The sequence below is a fragment of the Mercenaria mercenaria genome, chromosome 18 (genome assembly GCF_021730395.1).
Source record: "Mercenaria mercenaria strain notata chromosome 18, MADL_Memer_1, whole genome shotgun sequence".
Lineage (NCBI taxonomy): Eukaryota > Metazoa > Mollusca > Bivalvia > Venerida > Veneridae > Mercenaria > Mercenaria mercenaria.
In genome coordinates, this window is record NC_069378.1 from 32,831,499 (window position 1) to 32,854,830 (window position 23,332).

Below are 23,332 nucleotides of genomic sequence, written 5' to 3' on the forward strand. Positions count from 1 at the left end.
CGGCTTTAAAGTTTTTCCAAACACGCAATTATTCCGTGCTATGAGTGCAGCTTAGGATATGTTTAAGCCTTAAGGTGAGAAGATTTTACGACGTTAAGTATACACACGTGGCGTTACTTTATTACAAGGTTAATTGCTAAATTATAGGTAAAGAAGCTGAATAACTTCACAATTCTGTCTTTTTGCCGAGAAATGATTCTGTTTTTCACTTCCAGTCAGAGACAATCACTGTAATGACAGTACAGTATGTTTCGGTATTTTCCAGCACTATACGGGTTACATCTCTACGAAGACATATTGGCCTATCTTTTTTTTTTCAAAACCGTAACGGTACGTGTGATCTTGTACTGAAATTCATTGGCTTTTTATGACTTTTCATTTTTTTTTAATTAATAACTGCATTATCTTTTAAAGCTAGAAGTATAAAAGACTGATACCTTGTAAAGCATACAAAACTTATTGTCCGAAAATCGAATCAGATTGCCCTCGTTTTTACTTGCCGTGTTCTAGTTCCAAATCTGGGCGTATAATACTTTTTTCTTATGGATAGGTCTACATTCAATTTCAAATTATGAGAGACGTAGAATAAATTGAAGTAAGTGACAACAAAAAGAAAATATTATAATTATTTATAATGTAAATAGATCAAGAATAACATGTACATTTTCGAGACATTTATCATTTATGCACAGAATCTAGATCAGAATTCTTTTCAAAGGAACTGCTTGAAATATAATTACTAACAAGTTTGGAAATCTATGTATATTCTCTGACATCTGACTGATTGTTTGCGAGCAGAGTTTTGACATCAGCCAATGACAAGCCTGTTTTCTTAATCTGATATCCCGACTCGTTTTCATAACATTGAGTAATGGTCAAACTAGCATAAATAGTATTCCCTATAATTGTATTCTATAAAACTGACATTTTTAATGAGCTACCAAACATAGCTGGAGAATAAATCCTTACTTCATTTTAAAGAGTGATGATAAAACTGACATAAAGTGGAGAAAAGTAGGGGTCATGTATCTTCTTAGAGAGATATCTCTTGTCACATTTGCTTCTGTAAAATCACATCTAATCGCACTGCTGTGACCTCGAATTGAGTTTCACTTTACCAAATACAACCAACCTACTCTCCCAATTGTTCTACCAAAATGTCAAAAATACACCAACGATGAAATTTAAACATAAACCAGGCTGAGCTTAAACTGAGACAGTTCTGGCTATGCCAAATGAAAATTGGTGTTCATAAACCTATATATATATAGTAAGGCCTAATACCTTCACGTGATGCTTAATAAACAACAGAATAGGTATAAAAAAGACAAGATGATTCTTTTAATCATTGATTCTACGTTAACTCGTCACATTACGTGTTTCAACTGTCCTAAACTTATATATGAAAAGGTAAGTCATTGGTATTAGTGACTATGTATTTATTATGTAGAACAGTAATAAGGTGACACCTGGACACCACATTTTACACGGTTTGTTTAGTCATTCATTAACAGCAGCTCCATATATAGCCCAGTTTTTGACAATTTTTGCCTGATCCTTACGTAAGTATGTATAATGGAAGCCATTTTGCAAAGTCAGTGCGTACTGTACACTTGCAAACAAAGCCTGAACTAAAAGAACTAGGGTAGGTCTGGATTTTAAAACACAAAATGTTACTTTATTGTGTAATATCTTTTTGCATTTTCCAATAGCCCTTTGTCCCGATTTTCAAGTAAGATACATTATGCGAATTTAACTGACATAATTACCAGTGATTTAAGTTTTATGGAACCACAAAGTAGGTTACTCACATCATAGCTGTATACAGTTTGCAAGTTATTTCATAGTACCATAAATATTTTAGACCCAAGCAAGTTCAAGATCACCCGCGACTAGAATTCTTGAATTAAAACATCAGATACGTTGTACAGAGTTTGCAAGAAAATGTAAATGTCTTTTGGAAAAGGTGACCACAAACCATATTATTGTAGCGTAGTGGCCGGTGCACCTGAAGTTTGTCTTGAAAACACAACATCATTATGACAGTTCTAACATTTTTATTTCCTACGAAGAACATTGCACAGGTACTTATGAATGTTTAGTCGAATTTCAAAGAATATAATCAATGTTCAATTAGCCGTTTAAAACAGTTCTGTTAACAACTCTATAAACACAAGTTCTTAATTATAAATGTACTTCAGTCTAGCTTTTAACAATAATAATTGAGTTTTAGCGGGAGCGGGACGACCATGTCTCTTGCCCGTCACCTGGGCTGCTCCCTGTTTTACAACAGAATATATTGAGTATAAAGGATAATACAGGAAAACATTGCAGACACATTTTTCAACTTCCGTCAACTTAGTAATTAACTCACGAATGTTTTACACCCTGAAGCTATTGCAGTTTTGACATTCTTGTCTGACTTTAATAATTCATGAAAAGATAAGTTTTTGCATGATTTTTAACATCTTAAATCTCTGAAAGAAATATCGAAATTAAAATACAGAATACAAAGAATCTTGCCATTACACTACATTATTAATAAGCCATCTATGCCTTCTTTATATAAGAAAATGTAGTATAAAAGATGAACATTTTATGTGGGGGTTCGATTTTATAAAATGCAAGTAAGATACGTTAAAATAAGATAAGTTATGCTGATAAAATAATTGATTAATTCACAACGACAAATCAAGTATTAAATCGATGTATGCACAATTAGGTACTTTAACAACATCTCGTGAAAACAAAAGACACCGCGAACATGTTTGTTTACACATAATGCTTTCTAAGTGGGAGATTTAGAAAAATGAAAGAAGTATAGCCTAGAAAAAGTTAGTAGTTATTAAATAAATGTTGTATTGAACATGATATTTGGCAATATCATTACAGGTTATACATTTAGGTTTGATGTGGGATGAACTTTGACGGTTTATTTAGCAAAAGGCAGTCGGTTAGGAAACTGAAAACTGTCTTCATATATGTAACGTATCTTATGCATTATAACGTATATTATGAAAGATTAATACATTATTTATACATGTAATCTATAATTTCAAATTAGGAAAGTGTAGGTTGATAAACTTTTCTAGTGTAGATCTAGACAAAACATAAGCTAATAAGACGTGTTTTCCTCTACTGAGTATGCTGAACAAGGCCATTTACATAAAGTATCTTAAGAAAATTCTAACGTATCTTATGAAAGTATGATGTTTCATTCTAAAGCGTAGCAATGTATGTAAAACTCTTATGTTTACAATAGAATCGGTACATTAGCATTTTATATTCTTTTATTGTCACAAATTATATCAACAATGCAGAATTGTAAGCAGAAAGAATAAAGACGAAGAGCGAGGTAATCTGACTTTGATTATTTGAAAAGGACAGAGTTTAAAAAAAACGAATCCCATGTCCAGTAAACACATTAAAAACACAAAAAAAAAACACTGCAAGATAGTAATAGAATATATGAGATATATGAAAGATGCCTACACATAGATAAAAATTGTTGTTCCATGCTTTAAAAGACCCATATTTATAACTTTATAAGAACATGAAAAGGTTCATCAATTGTAAGTGAGTAAACCTTCATTTTTAGATTGTCTTAAGATACAATTTATGAAAGAGATCATGATCATGATGATGTATCATCTTAAAAACTACATGTAGTTGAAAAGAAAAACATTACCTGTGTATTGTTTTAAAGGTAAATTCGTTGAACAAGTAATATCTAATTCTGAATAGTTCGCGTTTTTCTTGCTTTTGTGTGTGTTTCTGAAGATGATAAATGAAGCGTGCCATGAGAAAACCAACATAGTGGGTTTGCGACCAGCATGGATCCTGACCAGCCTGCGCATCCATGCAGTCTAGTCAGGATCCATGCTGTTCGCTAACAGTTTCTCTAATTACAATAGGCTTTGAAAGCGAACAGCATGGATCCTGACCAGACTGCGCGGATGCGCAGGCTGGTCTGGATCCATGCTGGTCGCAAACCCACTATGTTGGTTTTCTCATGGCACGGCTCATATATATCTCCAAATATTTTAAACAAGTGAAAGAGATGCTGTAACCAGTAATATTTGACTTTATATAAATGGATTGGATCTTCTTTTTTTTCGTATTAGACAAAATAATTATCTTTAAACAATAATATAAGAAACATATTGCATAAAGCATAAGATACGTTATGCTTGTGACGGTCATGTTATACCAGACCTGAAAGGTTTGCAGAGGAATTTACTTTCAAAATATGCAATGCAATAAATGGATGCACAGTCGCGATTGATTTTGATATAAAAGCATTGGATAGATGTATGTTTTCTTTTAGAAATTGGAAGAAGTAAGTTTTAAAAATTCCACCAATCAGATCTGTCAAATATAAAATATTTTACTTTCATTACAAAATTCCTTATTAAATTGCTCATTAAGCCATTTTTTATAGAACTTTCTTTTGAAAAACACGAAAACCAAAATTTTACATCATATTTTGGCATTGGGGAAATGTGTACCATTCAATATAACGTATCTTATGCTGTACCTTCTGATCGTTTATTTCTTATATTCTGGTACAAAATGAGGGCCTGTTTGGGTCTACTGACTTCAGATTTCGACTGTTGAAACATTGTTCAATCAAATAAAAAACGCTCAAAAATCATTTGAAGATTGGTATTTTTATTTCTGAATTTAACGAGTTAACGTTGAATCAATGTAATGTAGAGATACTTTCACATTGCACATTGCATTTTTACATTTCACAAACAAATGCATAATACCAACTGTATATGTAACTTAAAATAAAATATGAGCCGCGCCATGGGAAAACCAACATAGTGGGTTTGCAACCAGCATGGATCCAGACCAGCCCGCGCATCCGCGCAGTCTGGTCAGCATCCATGCTGTTTGCTTTCAAAACCTATTGCAATTAGAGAAACTGTTAGCGAACAGCATGGATCCTGACCAGACTGCGCGGATGCGCAGGCTGGTCTGGATCAATGCTGGTCGCAAACCCACTATGTTGGTTTTCCCATGACGCGGCTCAGTTATGATGAAATGTTGGAATTGATACATTTTTGTTTGAAAAAAAAAATCTATCATAGATATGTAAAAGAAATCCAGGTATGTTTGTTGCCAGAACAAGTTACTGAAATATGGCATTTTAATTCAAGCAGGCGAGTATAATACCTCCGACAGTGACTAATTTCACTGAACTATGGCTTTATTCCGCACCACATATATGCTTAAACATAGTATTTGTGCAAGTAATGCAACGCACCTGTCGTTAGATGAAAATACTATTTAAAGAAAAAGAATAAAAATTAGGCTACGTCAAGAAAAACAATTTTGAAAAAAAGAAAAATTGTCTCGGGTAAAGCTATTCATGAGTGTTGTCGCGCCCATCTCTGCCTGAAGAGACCTTTAGAGAGGTCGAAACAATTTATGTCAATGTTAATATTTCAATATTTCTCATAATTTTACCAAAACTGGTACTTTGGTCGGTTTAAATTTTCGAAATATTAACATTTTATACGCCACAAAATGCGTCAGAATGCACTATTTTTTAACCTAAGTCTCATAAATTTGAGGCGGAGGGGGGGGGGGGGGGCTCGGACCCCTGGACCCCTACCAGTGGGAGGAGGAGGATGCGAAAAATCCCTCCCCCAGCCCCACGGCACTTCGTGCCTCGTTGTGCGTATCAGTTCTGAAGCTTTGATTACGCCTACAATGTAGATATTAAAATTAATAATAACCAAGTTCTAAATTTTTGCAAGTCTATTAATTCTATGATGCACTAATTTGTTCTAAAACTGTTTTTATAAACATTTAAGAAAAGGGTCAAATTTCAATGAAACAAATCCATTAATGTTGTAAAATATTTTGCAGGAAAATTTTCGGTGGTCCTACATACATGGAATAAGAATATTTCACTGGCTGCGGGTAAAGATGGGATTATCCGGCACGACGATAAGTGTTTATGCGGTAACGAGGCTCCTGCCTCGATAGCCTAGTGGTAGAGCGTCCGCTACGAGTGCGGGAGGTCGTAGGTTCGATCCCCGGCCGCGTCATACCAACTAACAGTTACCCGAGTGCCGTATATTACCGTCTTTACCCACTGCCAGTGATAGATTCTTTTTCTTGCATGCCTTATTCTTCAGTTTGTAGAAGAAATAAAAAAACGAAGGTTGTTCCTTAAGGCGCTACTTTGTTATAGTAGTATATGTATTTACGCATTCATGCATATATTACAGAACGTGAGTCTGTAAGATGAGTTTTCCTAGTACCGGAAAAGCTCGTGAAAATCCTGTCCGGCATGCAAGAATCATTTTTTTTCACACGCATACTGAATTTGTGGAACGACCTTAAGCCACTGTATGTAATGAGTATATAAGTGAGTGACTATCCGTGGAAAAATTAAATTAACATTATCTCCACATCTAAATTTCGTATTATTTACAGTTGGAAACATTACAAAAATACATATCTTCAGATAAACATCATTTTAAATTATTAACATAAGACATCTAAATGATGTAAGACAATCATCTTAATATTCTATTTACAGCACTTCCAAAGCCTCTTCATAGGACACATAGACATATTCTCTCGATAAATACACTCATAGACTTTTATAATCGGTCACTGTAGTAACTGCGATAACTGAGATAATATTTAGAATACACAACTTAAAGTTTCTCGATCACCTTTCTTCCCGTATGCTATTTATTCGTGAGGGTATTTCTTCCATTAGAATGGCTTAAATCAACCATGCGCGATATACAATATTGTTTTATTTTCAGCTTAGTCTTAACGAAATACATGTACATGAAAATTATAAATGTCTACGACTGTACGTGAAAAGTGTGAACATACTTGTCAAATGTGGAAGGCCAATCGTTGCTCAGTTGTAGATGTGTCATTCTTGTGATTCAAGTCTTATGTTTCTGATGTCACTTTTTTCCCACTTTCAGTGGCAGTTTTATAGAGACAGTGCAATATTTCTGAGGGCTTAAGATCAATTTTGGGCCTTGTGAAAAATTAAAAATTCAACACTGGTATAGAGTGAAGGATTACGAGTAAAATCTCGTAAAACAATAATGATAAATATATCAATTACCAGATATTCTTTACACCGTTTGATTTAGATTGCATGGACCTATTTTGAAACAAATCCTGTTAGAAGTTTCTATGAACTTTATGTTTGGAAATTACACCCAGAACATGAATATATTAAGCACACTATATAATCGGCTATCCTGACGCCCGCTGGACAAAAACCCCAGCAGAAAGAATAACCCCGTGTAAATGGGTAGGCAGAGTTTTTGCATTTATTTCTTTTGATACGAAGTCAATCCTTGCAATTCAACTTGGCAGTTACGTTAAGGAACGGACATGGCTTACATTTACAGCTTATGGTCTGAAAACGATCGTTATTTGTTTAGAAATTCCCTTAGAATTTCTTCATTCTGAAAAATCTAACAATTTCCACAGTTTCATGCAAATGTGAAAACTTCAATCATTTAGTATCACAGATATATCTTTTCGAAGCATCTATGTTACATTTCCTGGTCTTACGTTATTTCTGAAAAACAAAACTAGCCGTTAAACATATTTGGCTGAAAAATGTGGCCAGTGGTATTTGCAATAGGCAATCGTTGAACTCAGATGTTCGCTATCATATCAATACTGATGTGTGCAAGTGTCTTCTGGTATTTTCTGCCCTTCTGTGTCCCTTCTTATTTCTGTCTTCTTATATATATTTTCTATCTGTTTAACCTACTAGCATCTATGTTTTTGCAATTCATTTCGTCTTTTATTGTGTGTATAGCTATACATGCATTCAGTATGCACGTTTACAGATACTTGTATATGATTCATTAATGTCATGTCGAGTAATTGTGATTGGCTCCATTATCAGTCTTCTACTGTTATTCTGTTAAAAATTTGTTTGGATCCGTCCATCCCACTAAGGTCAATGTTGCATTTTGGAAAATTTGGATACACAACTACAATATTTCGCGGTGTGTTAATCCAGAAGAGTACCTATACATAACAGGTTTATACGTCAGGGGAAATAACAACATTAAACGTAGAAATGCATTAAATATATAATCATCTCATCTATGCATATTAAATGAAATGAATTGTAATATTAAGCGTGTGACTTTAGAAATTAAATACTTAATTTAACAAAACATTTTTTTTTCAAAGAATTGACTACCAGAAGCAATCAGTTATACTTGCAAAAAGCGAGGTAAAAGTTCTCTCTGGAGTAGCCCGGAGGGTCACTTGGGGTCATCCTCCACTGTCAAAAGCTGAAAATATCTTCATTAGATCTAAATGACGTACTTGTGACTGTTATCCCAAGAAACTAAACAAAACGTTCTATATTATCTTTCGCATGGGGAAGAAATGGCAATAACGCGAGTGCTTGGTAAAATTTCAGTCAGGGTGAGAAGGAATATAGTCATATTTGACAAAGCCGCTTGAAAAGATATAGAGTCGTTTCTATAACTGATAAGGTTTTGGTCAAATCACTACCAATAATACGTTTTACATACAAAGGTATGTATATAGTTATCGGAGTTAATGAACAGTCCATAAACGTTAACAGCCGAGTTCAGCGACAGTATCGACAGTCATGTTTTTTTTCCATCCATATATGTTTAACGGCTAATATTGTTTTTCAGAAAGAATGTCGTACCAGGAAATCTCACACAGATGCTCCGAAAAGATACACCTGCCAAACTAAATTATTAAATTTTTCATAGATTGTTCATAAACAAAGACGTTTGCATATAAAATACTTTAGGATTTTGTAAGATTTTTTCAGACTGGAGAAATTTTTAGGGGGAAAAATTCGTATGTAACATTTACAATACTACTGAGCGAGTCATGCCATTCACATTTGAGCCGCGCCATGAGAAAACCAACATAGTGATTTTGCGACCGGCATGGATCCAAACCAGCCTGCGGATCTGGTCAGGATCCATGATTTTCGCTAATGGTTTCTCTTAATATTGCAATAGGCTTTGAAAGCAAACATCATGGATCCTGACCAGACTGCGCGGATGCGCAGGCTGGTCTGGATCCATGCTGGTCGCAGGTGCACTATGTTGGTTTTCTCATGGTACGGCTCATTTTGTTATTACCAGTTTTATGTAAATTAGATAAAGATTAATAAGTTTCCTTTAGTATGATTACGAAATCGAAAATCATTTTAAATATATTACAAAATAGACTGACTGAAGTTTCCTCAGTCTGAATAACAATTGTGACTGTTTCGAAGTCTTATTTTATCCTAATGGTTTTCAGGTCTTGCCAAATTCATTGTTCTCCACTTACTAACTATCGTAATCCCATCACAACACACCATTAATCCTGCTAAAACGCACAGAATTATCAAACTGCAAGTACCGATCAGAGATGAAGACTGTCTAGGGTCGCTTTTACAACTCAGCTTAGATTGTGCAAGTGCCGTATTTTTTGTATCAATTTGTGTGTCTTTAACGAGGTACGCAATTACCTCTTCCTGTGTCATATTAGCAAACGTTTTGTTTGTGTAGCAGATACAGGGTGCTATGTAAAGTTTCTCGATTTTAATATACGATGATGTACTTTGTGACGTCGTACTTGGCGATGTTGTAGTTTGTGACATCGTACTTGGCGATGTTGTAGTTTGTGACGTTGTGGTTGGCAATGTTGTAGTTTGTGACGTTGTGGTTGGCGATGTTGAAGTTTGTGACGTTGTGGTTGGCGATGTTGTAGTTTGTGACGTCGTACTTGGCGATGTTGTAGTTTGTGACGTTGTGGTTGGCGATGTTGTAGTTTGTGACGTTGTGGTTGGCGATGTTGTAGTTTGTGACGTTGTGGTTGGCGATGTTGTAGTTTGTGACGTCGTACTTGGCGATGTTGTAGATTGTAACGTTGTGGTTGGCGACGTTGTAGTTTGTGACGGTGTGGTCGATGGTTGTACCGTTGTTGTAGGTTCAGGTGTGTTTGGCTGAGTTGTTCCTGAAAAGATATTGACCGTTGACTAACATAAAAAGCTTGACATTTAAAAGTAAACGGAAACAACCCCAACCGAAAGAACGTAATATGCATTATAGCCAAAGCCAGGTTTCACATATATGTCGAAACCGAAATGGAAACGAAACCGAAATGAAAACATACATAAATTTTATTTACCAAGTGGAAATTAACAAACACACAGAGAGACAAACCTCAAGTTAAACAAAGAAATAAAGCTTGGCATGCAAATAGACAGTAAAAAGTCATACAAACTTACAGAAAAATGCAGACTGGCAGACAAACAAACATACATGTAGACATACAGACGTGTATGCAGAAATATAAAACTCTTCTTAATCGAAACACTGGCACGAGTAGAAGAGGGGACAATAAACTAAGGACGTTGAATTACTTAAATTGAAGATTATATGTAGAGATAGTATCTATTGTTTCAAAATATAGGTATGAAGTAACAAACAAATTTGCTTTGCTATAACATTAGAGCGTACAGCTAGGCTGTGTAAGTGTAGACATAGTAGTAGAGATCAATCAATGACACAAATATTAATCCTACACTGCATTTGCCTGTACACCCGTGTGACACAAGTTCGCAGGAACAGTGAAGTAAATGTATGGTTAACAAGAAATATCTTTAAAAATGATGGTCGGCGAATTGTAATAAGGAAAGAAGTTTATGAATTTTTCATCTAACATTCTTCTTTCATCTAACATTTTTCAAATTGCAAACTAAACACCGCACTTTAACAACTTACATGGTTCTCTTTTAATTTTTCGCAAAGGTTCCGTAGGGTTGCAATTTTGTTTCGTTTATCCTTAGACGAATAATTACAGCAGTAGTTTGATGAAGATTCATGAAGCGGTTCATGAGAAGAGGTCATTAAACGTGTTTATATTTTTAGCTAAATTGGTCCCTATCCCCATTTGTAACAAAATAGCAGGAGACCTTACGATATTGTTACACATCGAGTTTGATAAAAAAATCCATTACATTTTAGTGGTTAATGCGAAGAAAGGCATATCTACTTTTAGCTATAGTGGTCCTTAATAGGGCCCAAGTTCCTATATAAATAAATTTGGAAGAGGACCTTATAATGATGCTCCAGACCAAGTATGACAAAGATCTACCAAGCTGTTCATGAGACGCTATATAAAGGCATTTAGAGTTTTAGCTCTAGCAGCCCCTAAAAGGGGTTAAATGTCCCAGCTGAACAAAGTTGGCTGCGGGCCTAATAAAGATGCTACAAATCAAGTTTGATTAGAATACATGAGATAAAATCAATTAAAGGATTTATTTATTTATTATTTTTATTTATTTCTAAAATAGGCCAACTGATCCCGCTTTAACAAATGTATATTCGCTATTCATGAATCTTTGGACAATGACGTCACACCTATAAAAAAGGTGAAGGTCAAGCAAAACATACAATTGTAATTATTTCAATATTTCTGTTTCATAAGCAAAGTTTGACCGTAGTCATATCACATAGATAAACTGTATGCAGCGTACTTTCATTTCAGTGTAATGAGATTCAGTCATTATATAGCATATATATAATAAAACAGATTGCAACTGAGTTCAATATTTGCATACCATGCTAAAGAAAAATATTCATATATAATAAATCAGTTAAATAATTTATAACAAATATATCGACGCAAACAAGTACTCATTTTAATATGCAATCTGAATAAGTCACAAAAGCAAGAAACCTTTTCATATACAGACGACAACTGTAACAAGGAAAATCTTTTAAAAAGCACTTCTCTACATAAAAGACTCTTATCACACCCTTATTCACGTGATACGCAGACCGTATTCAGCTCTTTCTTTAATTTGATATATGTTGGTATTTGAACAGGTTTTTATCATATTTATTAAACTTACTTATCATTTTGAGATATATCAATATTCTTGCTAAATATACTGAGCCAAAGTTAGCTTTAAAACTGTGAACAGCGTCGTTTAGGATAAACGCTTTGTCTACATTTCACTCAGCGTAGCACAATCAACAGAGTGAAAGAAATTGACACTCTCGTCCAATCAGGCAGAGTGTTGCATAAATCTTCCATTTTGATAAATTATCTATAATGCGTTATGAAGTAGTTTGATTTGCAAACTGAAGTCACGTGGCATAGGTAACGAAAACGAATTTAGACGGCGTCGCCGAAAAACTTAGTGATAAGTAATTTTGAAAATGTTCATTTTCATGGTAAATATTGAAGAGTTTATTATTGTGTTTATATATGATGTGTGATACTGTACAAATAACATTCAGCTTAAGGAGGTAGGTTACCTTAATATTTGTATGTACGCATGCCAAAACAGAAGCTAACGTGACGATTTACGACAACGTTTACGACAAACTAAATGTGTTTGTATATCCATTCTTCAGAAAAAAATCATGAACCTGCCTCCGATCTGATGCTTAATGGTTTAATGATGCAGAAATAATGAATACATTGCCGCAGAAACGCTTCAAAACATTGTTGCTTTAAAATGACGTCAGTGACGGCATGACGTTACGTGTCAGTAACCGCGCAAAATGGCTAGCTTTTACTTTGAAAGTACGTAATTCTGTGGACTTTCTTTATTTGAAGTATATTTAAACAGCCAATATTTGCTGAAATATTTTTTATGTGTCCTTCGCTCTGAATAATAATCAATATTTTGCTTCTTTTATGTAGTTATATTGAAATTTTATGCGGAATGTAAGAAAATGGATGATGGTAACCGATGTTATTGGGAATATAGCTGGGTGAAAGGTTACTTACACATACGGCCATTTTCAAAAAAAAATTGGGCAGTTTGAATTATAATACCTATTTTCAGTTTCCGTTGATAATTTGTTACTTATATATTAAAACTAAGCTCTAAAATTGTTCAAATTTCAGTAGCAAATTGTGGTTTCTTGGATTAAATTGATGATGGAAACGAAGCCCGTGACCTATATATCTAAATGTAAAATTCAAAAGCGTTGACACTGGTCTATTTAAGGAACTTAGCTTCGGCTTTTTATTTGCATTTCAACAATAGCCATAATAATAACAGTAACATGCAGAACAATTTTTCCATATAAAATGTCAGACGAGGAGTACTGCTGTAAGTATTTTAAGCTGTGAAACTTGTTTAAATAAATGCAAATAACACGAAAATATTACTTACGTTAGAAATAAAATGTTTTAAAGCTACATGAACAAGAAAGATAATCTTATTTAATATTTTTATAAGAAATTACGATAAAAAGCAAGATATAAGCAATTTTAAACATCTCTGTTACCATGGTTACTTTAAACTTTAAGAAAAATAGGGCACCATGTAAATTGATTCGTATTTTGCTAATAATATTACCCAAATATTCCATGTTGGTCATTAACAGAATGGCACTGAAGCCGACGAAAAACCCGTTTTCATACATACTTGTTTAAAAATGAGAGAAAATGCGTTACCATGGAAACACGAGCCCCACGACATATACATTTAAAGCTTATATTGGAAAGTTAACGCGCATACTAGTAAAATTATTAATTATGCAGACTTGTACGGATAACAATGAAACCAAAATACATGTACACTGAAAACTGTTAAATATACGCATTTTCCTTCTTCTTTCTATATAAAATACCTTTCGAGGGTCATGTTCTTCAAACCTGTATAAAACCTGAACTTGAAGGGCCAGAGATAAACGAAATTGTGATTGTAGCAGCTAAAACATTAAATTACACGAAATACAAAAATTGCTGCGGTTCAACTAATTTGAATTTACACTGGTAACAAGGTAACCTACCTCCTTAAAATGGTGGATCTGAATTTATTTTATTAGACTTAAATATTTTCTGAAGTCGTACAATAATCATGTATTTGACAACTTTTTTGTATTGAGATAAGTTCTTCCCGCAATAACCCAGGTGTGATTGGAGATTAAATATTGATCAATGACTTGAAAGGTAGGACTACCTGCAAGAGTGGCTACATGGAAATTAAAATCTTAAATTGCATGCTTCAAAATGATCAAATCAAGACTTTAGTATTATATTCACTCTTAAATGTTATATATTAGCAACCAACATTATTTTCTTATTTGGTTTTCATAATTTAAAAATTTAGGTACTATCTCTAGTATGTGTACTTTTATTCTCTATCCGACTTCATTACGTGAACTGGAACAATTTTGTAACAATGACATGTTCGGAGTTCTCCAGATTATCGGCGTATTGACTTTGTTAGCTAGCGGCACTTTTCGTGTAAAGAAAAGATGTATTCTACTTTTTCCACTATTTCGAATCAGTCAAAACTGACCAAATTTTTCTGACATATTTCTTAGAGTACGAACTTACTAACTGGTAGTACCAGAGAAATATAACTTATACCGAATCTTAAATATTTGCCCTTTAAGCAGCAGGGAAACGGTGAAGGCAGCGAGCTTTGGCTTAATTTCAGCAATAGTTTTGCAAATTTTGAGATAGGAAATTACAATTACAAACTAAATACCTCTCTGCACCAGTCATTAGGATTCGCTTTCAATCAGTATTATGAGATCTGAGATCGACTTTTAGTTGTTACTGGAGCACGTTCAAGTACCATGATATTAACAAAAATCAAAGTACGCGAGGAACAGTTGTACGGTCTATAACATATGCCTTTAAAGCATAGAACTTTTTTTTACTAAATTTAGATGTTTTGTTACAGCGCCAATTAGATTAGAGACAGATCTGAAACCTCCCTATTGAAGACAGAATTAGTCACGTTTGTAAATAACCCGTAGAAAATGAAACATATGTACTGTTTCAATGTTGTTTATATGATTAAGGATATTCTAAGGGTTCAATTGACATGTTTTGGACATTTTTTGTTTTTATTTCATATAAATTCATCATCAAAAGAACAGCCATGCTATAAATGTAGTCATGGTATCTTAGTATTTGATTTCCTGAATCTCATTAATGATAATGTGCTCATTTAAGGCTCTTGGGAGTTGTATTAAAATTTGGTTGTACGAAAAAATGTTATCATCTAGACCAAATCGTTGATGAACTAATTAGCATCTACTTCTTAGAAAAAAAAAATTAAAAAAAGAAATAAAACAAAAATTTAAAGAAAAGAACCTTATCACTATTTACAAAGGTAAACACACTGGCGCCAGATCAGAAAGAAAATGCCTCTGTAGATATTATACCCTACCCCTAGGTATTCTATAAGAACCATGGTCATGAACGGGAAAGTGCACTAACCCGTTTCAATCGTACATTTCTCAACTTAAACGCGCAGTTCGGTGAATGGGTACCTAGTATATTGAACAAGCGATAATTTATCTTCCATCGTGCACCAGTCACATTGTCTCAATATTCCATATTGCTGAGATTATCAACATATTTTATGCTTTCGTCAACGTTACAGAAAAAACTTGCTTGAACTTCCCTAATGAACATCCGGTCTAGAGGTCACGGCAGTGTGCACATGTTTGGCGAAACGTAAACAAACAAAAACAGATTTTAAAAAAATCAAAATTTTGCGCTAAAACTCGAAATGATGAATGAAATTCATCTTGTATATGATCTTTAATTTGAAATCGTACATTGGTCTGCGTATGTTCTGTATATTTTATTCATTTTGCACATTTTGCTGCATTTTCACATTTTAGCGAACACGTGTAGTAAAATGACGATTGACATACATTTTTACAACAGCCAATCAGAATGGTTTTGTAATCTAGAACGGAACTTCACCAGGGAAGTTCAAGCAAGTTTTTTGTGTAATGTTGAAATTACTATAAACTACGCGTTGTTTTTCTAAGATAAGATGTATTGAAAAATGTGACCGGTGCACAATAGAAGATAAATTACCACTTGTTTGATATCCATAGTACACATTTACCCCACTGCGTGTTTTAGGTATGAAATGCGCGATTGAAACGGGTTAGTATATTTTCCCGTTCACGACCATGGTTCTTATAGAATACCTAGGGGTAGGGTATAACATGTACAGAGGCATTTTCTTTCTGATCTGGCGCCAGTGGGTAAACAATAATGAATAAGCGAACCTTAACATTATTTACAAAGGTGAAATGGTCTTTTACTTAAAATATCACTATATATAGGTTCTGACTAATGTTGAGTATGTGAACAATACATTAAACTGTCCAGTTTTTTGATAAAGAAAGGAAATTTGGTTCGGCATTCAATGCATGGTGGAATAAAGTCTCCCTCAAATCATCATACAAGCTGTAATTAAGAATTTCATATATTTACCTGTTTCTATAACATTACAAAAGTGGCATTTTCTATCTTCTAACCTTAGATTATAGTACAGGCCTGTATCCAACTTTATAGGTGCAACTCACAGCGAAATTTAGAAAATGCTGACCTATGTTGCAACGGCATTATCATTTTACAATAACTTTCTACAACAAAACAAGTTTTAAGAATACAGTAAGTTCTAAGTCTGTTCTGTCCTCTACCAGATGTGCTATTCTGTTTATACAGGATGACCAGTCGTGTACAAATTGGTAAGTGCTGAAATTTGATCAATTGCACTACGTTTTTTTTTCTAAAACCATACTGCTCATCCACAAGCTTGTAGTAACCTTCCACCGAAACATTCACCCAGCCATTAAGAATAGTACAGACGATTTTATACATGGAAGTTACGAGTGCTATTCCTCTATAAGATAATGGATCTCTGGGGTTTGTCGAGCCTTCAATTGCAAACTTTTCAGAGTATGATATCTGGACCCTAAGCTGCACCACATTTAGCTTTATCAACAGCCTTTTTCACTTCAAGGATAGAAATAGGTTCATTAGACGGTAAAAATACATGACTAGTACCATTTATATCAGAAGCATGGTCAGAACTAGAAACACTAGTATCATTACTGAACAAAGAGCTAACGTCTGGTTGCAATTTATGAAGAACATCAAAAATTGACCAAGAAATACTACCGTTATTCAAAACAACTTCATAAGGTTGTTACAATGCAAAAAACTAATTTTCCCAATATTTTTCCAAAATAATGTTCTATCTACTTACATTGCACTCAGTAATCAGTTCTTATTGCCTGTTATACCATTAGAAACGTTTAGCTCTTACCACCTTAGCAAATATTATTATGCTCAGATTTTTATCTTATTTTTCTTCTCTTTGTGTACTCTTTACCCACAAGCGTCCTGCATTACAAGCATAACAGGCTTTAGACCATAATTTTTTTAGGCTTTCAGACCACCAAGGTCGTCGTTTTTTTATTATCATTTAAACCCAAACTTACGGTTTTGCATGGAAGTTAGTTATACATGTTTTGTTTTAAAATATGATCCCATTCACTGGATACAGATTTATTATCATGCTGGGTTCTCATGCCTTTCTCTAACTTATCAACAACAGCATTTACTTCTGCATGTGCAACAATGTCTTTAAGAAAATCATCAACAGGTACACTAGTCGCATCAAACTTATCATAAGGTTCAAAAGGAAAAGTTTCATTTAAAGCTTTGTTGGAAGAAAAATCAGTGATTTTCCAACTTAACATGGAATGATCTGTCATACTGCTTAATTAAGGTGAAATGTTCTTCAAGTTATTAATTAATTTTGTTGTACGTATCACAGAAAATTCTTAAAATCATGCAAGTTATGCAATAATCAACGACAGAGGACCTTTTCACAGATATAGAAGTATAAGAATGTTTTTGACTTGCAATACAAAATCCCTACTGGTGAGAAAATATTTATCTCAACGAACTAAAATATCTTGCAAGATCTGTTTCTGTCACGCTCTGAAATGATATATACAAATGATCTGTTATCTGTCTTGCTCTGAAATGATATAATATACAAATGATATGTTATCCGTCGTGCTCTGAAATAATATATACAAATGATCTGTTATCTGTCGTGCTCTGAAGTGATATATACAAATGATCTGTTATCTGTCGTGCTCTGAAATGATATGCATTGTATACAAATGATCTGTTATCTGTCGTGCTCTAAAATGATATATACAAATGATCTGTTAGCTGTCGTGCTCTGAAATGATATATACAAATGATCTGTCATCTGTCGTGCTCTGAAATGATATATACAAATAATATGTTATCTGTCGTGCCCTGAAATGATATATACAAATGAATTGTTTTCTAGGTCCTAAAGTATTTTACCTCTAAAAGGGAGGTTGATCTTTGAGCTATGGGTCTAGGTTTCAAAGAGGCACACATCGTTGCGATGAATGAGTATATGCCATGTTCATTGACTTTTTAGCTAAGACAGATCAGTGTAACAGACTAGTGTCTTCATTTAAACTTTATTAAATTTTCACAGTTATAGTTACTTTCAAATAACAAATATTTCGAGGGCTGACCGAGAAACTGTTGTATCTGCATTTTTGTAAATTTCACAGGAGAAAGAAAGAACTGTGTATTTTCTTTAAAACACAGCTTAGTATTACAATTCTTAGTAAATCATTATAATAATTACTCTCATTATTGAAATAAGAAATGATATTTTGGCTTTTGAAATGCACTCAAATAAATTATTTTTATACTTTAACAAAAATGTCAGGTACAATAGTTTCACGCTCAAAATGACGTTATTGAATTCAAAACGTTACCGCGAAACTATTGTATCTGCCTTGTTCATTAAGAATTGTAACATGGCTCGATTTGATTTCCAGTTAAACAAAGAAGGATATCAAGCTCTGTATATTCTGCGATAAACAACTGTTGATGCGCGGACCCGTACGAGAGCATTATGACTTCAATTATGACGTCAAAATACCTCATGATGTCCAATACATTACTCCTCGGGTAAATGAAGTCCAGCATAATATTTATGAAAATATGTATGAGCATGTCAGAATGTAAACAATCAAGGCTTCCTTGTGATTTTTCGTCTAATTTACCACGGTTCATCGTTCAGATGCTTCAGTATTCAACCACACGGGTTAACGCCCTCGTAAACTAGACGACAAACAACTCAAAGGCCTTGATTGTTTGTTAATTATTTATAAACATGTTTAAACTGTTATGGTGTGTTACTCAGGTGAACGACCTAAGTCATCTTGGCCATCTTGTTTAACCTATCGCCAATATCGGTGTGCAGCGGCATGGTTACAGATTAGATCTGTTGCTTTTGAAGCGACTGTAATTCGCTTTTATGTGTTTTGTTCTCTGTATCAGCTGTATGCCACCATCTATGCTACTTTTTGCAAATTGAAGTCATCTCACCAAGGCTACAGTTATAACTGTGAAACTTCGGTAAAGTAAAAACCGAATGTTATCAAGACTTCTGAGAACTGATATTTCAACATGTTACTTTTTTTCGTTGCGTAGAGAAAGGTATTCCTATCCACTCAGAAATTTAAATATTATAGTACAATTTAATAAAAAAAATGACAAAATCGACTAGACTGGATGGCAGTTGGCAGTTGGATGCGGCCACGGAGGTTCTTTTTGGGCATTCGGCTATTCATTAATAGCCTCGTCCTTAAGAAAGATTGCAGCAGACTCGCTCGATTACACCAGACTTATACTTTCAATTACTTCAATTTATTGTTTTAGTCATGGTGTATCAAGCTAGTTTGCCAAAAAATTAGTGAGAATAACTCGAGTTTTGGTTATTCCTCGCCTGCTTATGTAGTTTGAGTATAAAATGTAAAATAGGTCCTTGATTTATCTTAATACTACATCGTATCTACTCTGTGTATAATTGCCGCGAGAAACCTTTAATATATGTATAAGTTTTGTCTGAAGTTACTATTACTCAGATCAGGGTAACAAAAGCAAATAGAAAAGCTCAAAAGGTTAAGTATCTCTAGAAAAGTGCTAATAATTATATTTTTACAGCTATTTATTTCATCACGGCCTGTAAACACTGGCTCCCTCTGTTTTATGAGGCAAGTTGAAAAAAAATGAGCTAGTGATACTTCCGAAGCTGCGCTAATGACCGGAACTATACCAGAAATGTCAACAAAGAAAGAGGGCGAGGAAATCATATACATTTTGTAACATATTTAAGACCCTATTTCAAGTAACGGGCAATGACTGCCATTCAGAAATAATTATACGTTGTAAGTATGCTGGTGGATTTGCAGAGCGAAATCATTTCTTGATGTGAGAACTTCTGAAAATTGGGACCAGTTCAAATCGGAAGTGGACATAAGTCTACATACTTTACCCAAATTAAAGATTTTTAAAAAAGTTACCATAATTATCTATCTTTTTGCAGAATGGTTTTGCAGAACAACCCGAGTACAAGTATGTATGCTATATAGATACAAACGATAACTAAAATTTTAATATGAACTCAGTATGACTTTTGTACACATAGCCATGGCTGCAGAACAACTGACAATGGACAAAGACAAACTATATCCTTTCGATTTAAATCGAACACGTGACATTTTCAATTTGATTGTAATCTTTAGAATATGTGGTTAATAACTTTTAGCCATAGTATAAGTAATTCCTAAAAACTAGGCTCTTTACAAGTCCATCAATAAGACATTTAGCAAACATAGTTTGCCCAGGCTAATTAAAAAACAACAAAATCAATATTGAAAATAAAAGATTACTTTTAAGTTTGTTATCATATTGATTGTCACACTACTCAGATTAATTCCAAAATTATACATGTCGAATGGGCAATTCTCCTAAAATTAAATGTACACTGGCTCTAACTCTGGTTCTTAGCGCTGTCTCTGCGGTAGTGGCTCCGCCTCTTTGTCATGAATACACATAGACGGATAAAACCTGTTAAAATCACATAGGTTTAACATTAAGAAGGCATTTTTGTTTACAAGATATAACGCTGCCATTCGAATCTCTAATATATGCTAATTGTGGTGAAGTATATAGAAAGATGTCCAGTTTCGATTTGAACCGATCCTATTACTCAACTTTCCCTCATCGCACTGTTGCATACATAACAAGTATAACCATTTCTGAGCGGAACTACCTTTTCCGATGTTTGAAAGAAGGTCTTAATTTTGTTAGAGAAAGTAAAGAATCAATTCACCCTCTTTCTTTGTTTACATTTCTCTTATAATTCCGGACGTTAGCGCCGCCTCGGAAGTGCCACTGGTTCTTTTTTCAACTCACCTCCAACAAAGAGAGAAAACCAGTATTTACAGGCCGTGTTTAATAATTATAAGCAAAATACTGGATATTATCCGCGAGATATAGCCATGGACCCGTTTCACGAAGCCTACGTAGTTAAAACGTAAAAATAGGCTTAAAGTGTTTCACAGAAATCATTTTAGCAGAATTTGTTTTAATTATTCGCCTATTCTTAGAACATGAGAAAAGCAAAACTGTGATAGTTAAAATAATATTGCATTAAGGACATCGTTTTACAAAAAAGTTATTAGTAACATCATATGAAAAAAGTTTTAAAAGTCCCCATTTAGGACATAACCTAGGAGAAATAAGCCCCAATTCAGTAATACTGTGAGTGATATAGCTTTGCCTCGGTAATATTGCGAGTGATATAGCTTTGCCTCGGTAATACTGCGAGTGATATAGCTTTGCCTCGGTAATATATAAATTGCGAGTGATATAGATTTGCCTCGGTAATACTGAGTGAGAGCTTTGCCTCAGTAATACTGCGAGTGATATAGCTTTACCTCGGTAATAATGTGAGTAATATAGCTTTACCTATCTACTTGTACAATGAGTATCAATCAATGAGTATCAATTTCTATGTTTTCGCGTAAAACGGGACGCGCTTTGTTCTTTATATATATTTCTCGATTCAAATAACCTGACTTTTTCTGGAGATACAGCATTTGTACAAATCCTGCCAAATAACGCAAACATTGAATAATGACCCAAAGAGGCGGGCTTTATTTTAGATGTGTGCATTAAAGACAGAAAATCAGAAAAAACACAAGTAAACATGTTTCCACACGTATATTTCATTTATTTCGAAAACAACTTTTTCGTCATATTATGAATCAAAACCGTTATCATCGTATGGGAAATTGATCTAAGAAAATGAGTGTTCATACTTACATGTTTCGTTTAGAAATAAGAAATTTCTCAATTTTTTTTCGAATATACGCGTATAAATATAACAGTGATACGTTATGTTGTAAATAATAAAACGAAATGGACTTCTATGTCGTTTCAATCGTCTGTCATAATTTTTATTTACGCGCATCTGTTTCCCGTGCTGAGATTAATACGTTGCAACATGCATATTTCAACGTAAAATGTATGAAAGAAAATAGCTGCCGGTTGTTTTTGCTTTGCCACGCCGGTATTTGGGTATTTGGCAAATTCAGCCTATATCACACACGCTTTACAAAAATAAAAACTGTCTTAAATTGTTACATTACCTTATTACCTGCTTGAAAGTTAGTAAGATATTATTTATTTTTTTCTATTTTCAACATCATAAAAACGAATGCTAACTACTCCTCGTTTAAATGGGTCAACAATGTTGTTGTACCTATAAAATAGACTCGTCCGGTTTATAGGTTGGTCAGGGCTACGGATATGCTATATGTATTGTATTTTGTCATTAAATTGAGCAATGACCCCCTTCAGTTTGGAACCGTCCGTTTGTTTATCTATGGGGAGTAATATATATACGTCAATTATATCCGGTAAGTACACAGCCTTTACACTCCTTTTTCCAACATATATCTTACTACTAAATGAATTTGAAACAATTTAGACTTAATGGGAATTTCTCCGGGACAATTGCATTCATTTACGAGAAATGATTATTCATACCTGTGTTTCCGCAACTTTTCGTGTAGACGCTCCAAGAACCATGTTCATGTCCATAGGTTGGACACGAGCCTTGGCATTCAGTATAAACCAAACAACGTTCTTTTGACGGGTCATATGATATTGAACAAGCTGTGTTTGTAGACAAACAAAGAGACAGACATTCCCAATCTTTTGGACCTGTCACATTAACGGAAGCATTTTCGCTCAATGAAACTTTCTTCTTCTCCTCCATTGTAAATGTGTAATCGGCACATTCTACATGTATGAAAAATAGAGAATAAGATCGCATTTATTTATCGAACTTTTATTATTTACGTTTTATTTTTCACCTCAGATGTTTCACAATCAGACCCACTGACGATGGTTTAATGATCGCTATTTTTGCTCATTTCATTTAAATACATTAATCGCAGCGAAATTTCATCCTAATGTTTTACAGAAATATATATCATTCTATTCTATTTATCTCCTTTTTTATGTAACGCCGTTTCTCAAAAGGTTTATGTCAGCTAACGTGGATTCTGTACCACTTCTCAAAATGAAACACAAGTGGTTAATGAGAATGACTTAAACGCGTACACTGGTC

The 23,332-nt window shown here is 34.0% G+C and overlaps 1 protein-coding gene across 1 annotated transcript; it reads right to left on the reverse strand.

Annotated features, from left to right (window-relative positions):
- Window positions 1-2,180: 2,180 nt before the first annotated feature.
- LOC123538094 (salivary glue protein Sgs-3-like) lies at window positions 2,181-22,978 on the reverse strand. Its single transcript, XM_045322060.2, has 3 exons — window positions 22,747-22,978; window positions 9,521-10,008; window positions 2,181-2,279 (listed from the first exon to the last, which is right to left on the reverse strand). The coding sequence occupies exons 1-3, from the start codon at window positions 22,976-22,978 to the stop codon at window positions 2,181-2,183; spliced, it is 819 nt and encodes a 272-aa protein (XP_045177995.2).
- Between the last annotated feature and the right edge of the window lie 354 nt (window positions 22,979-23,332).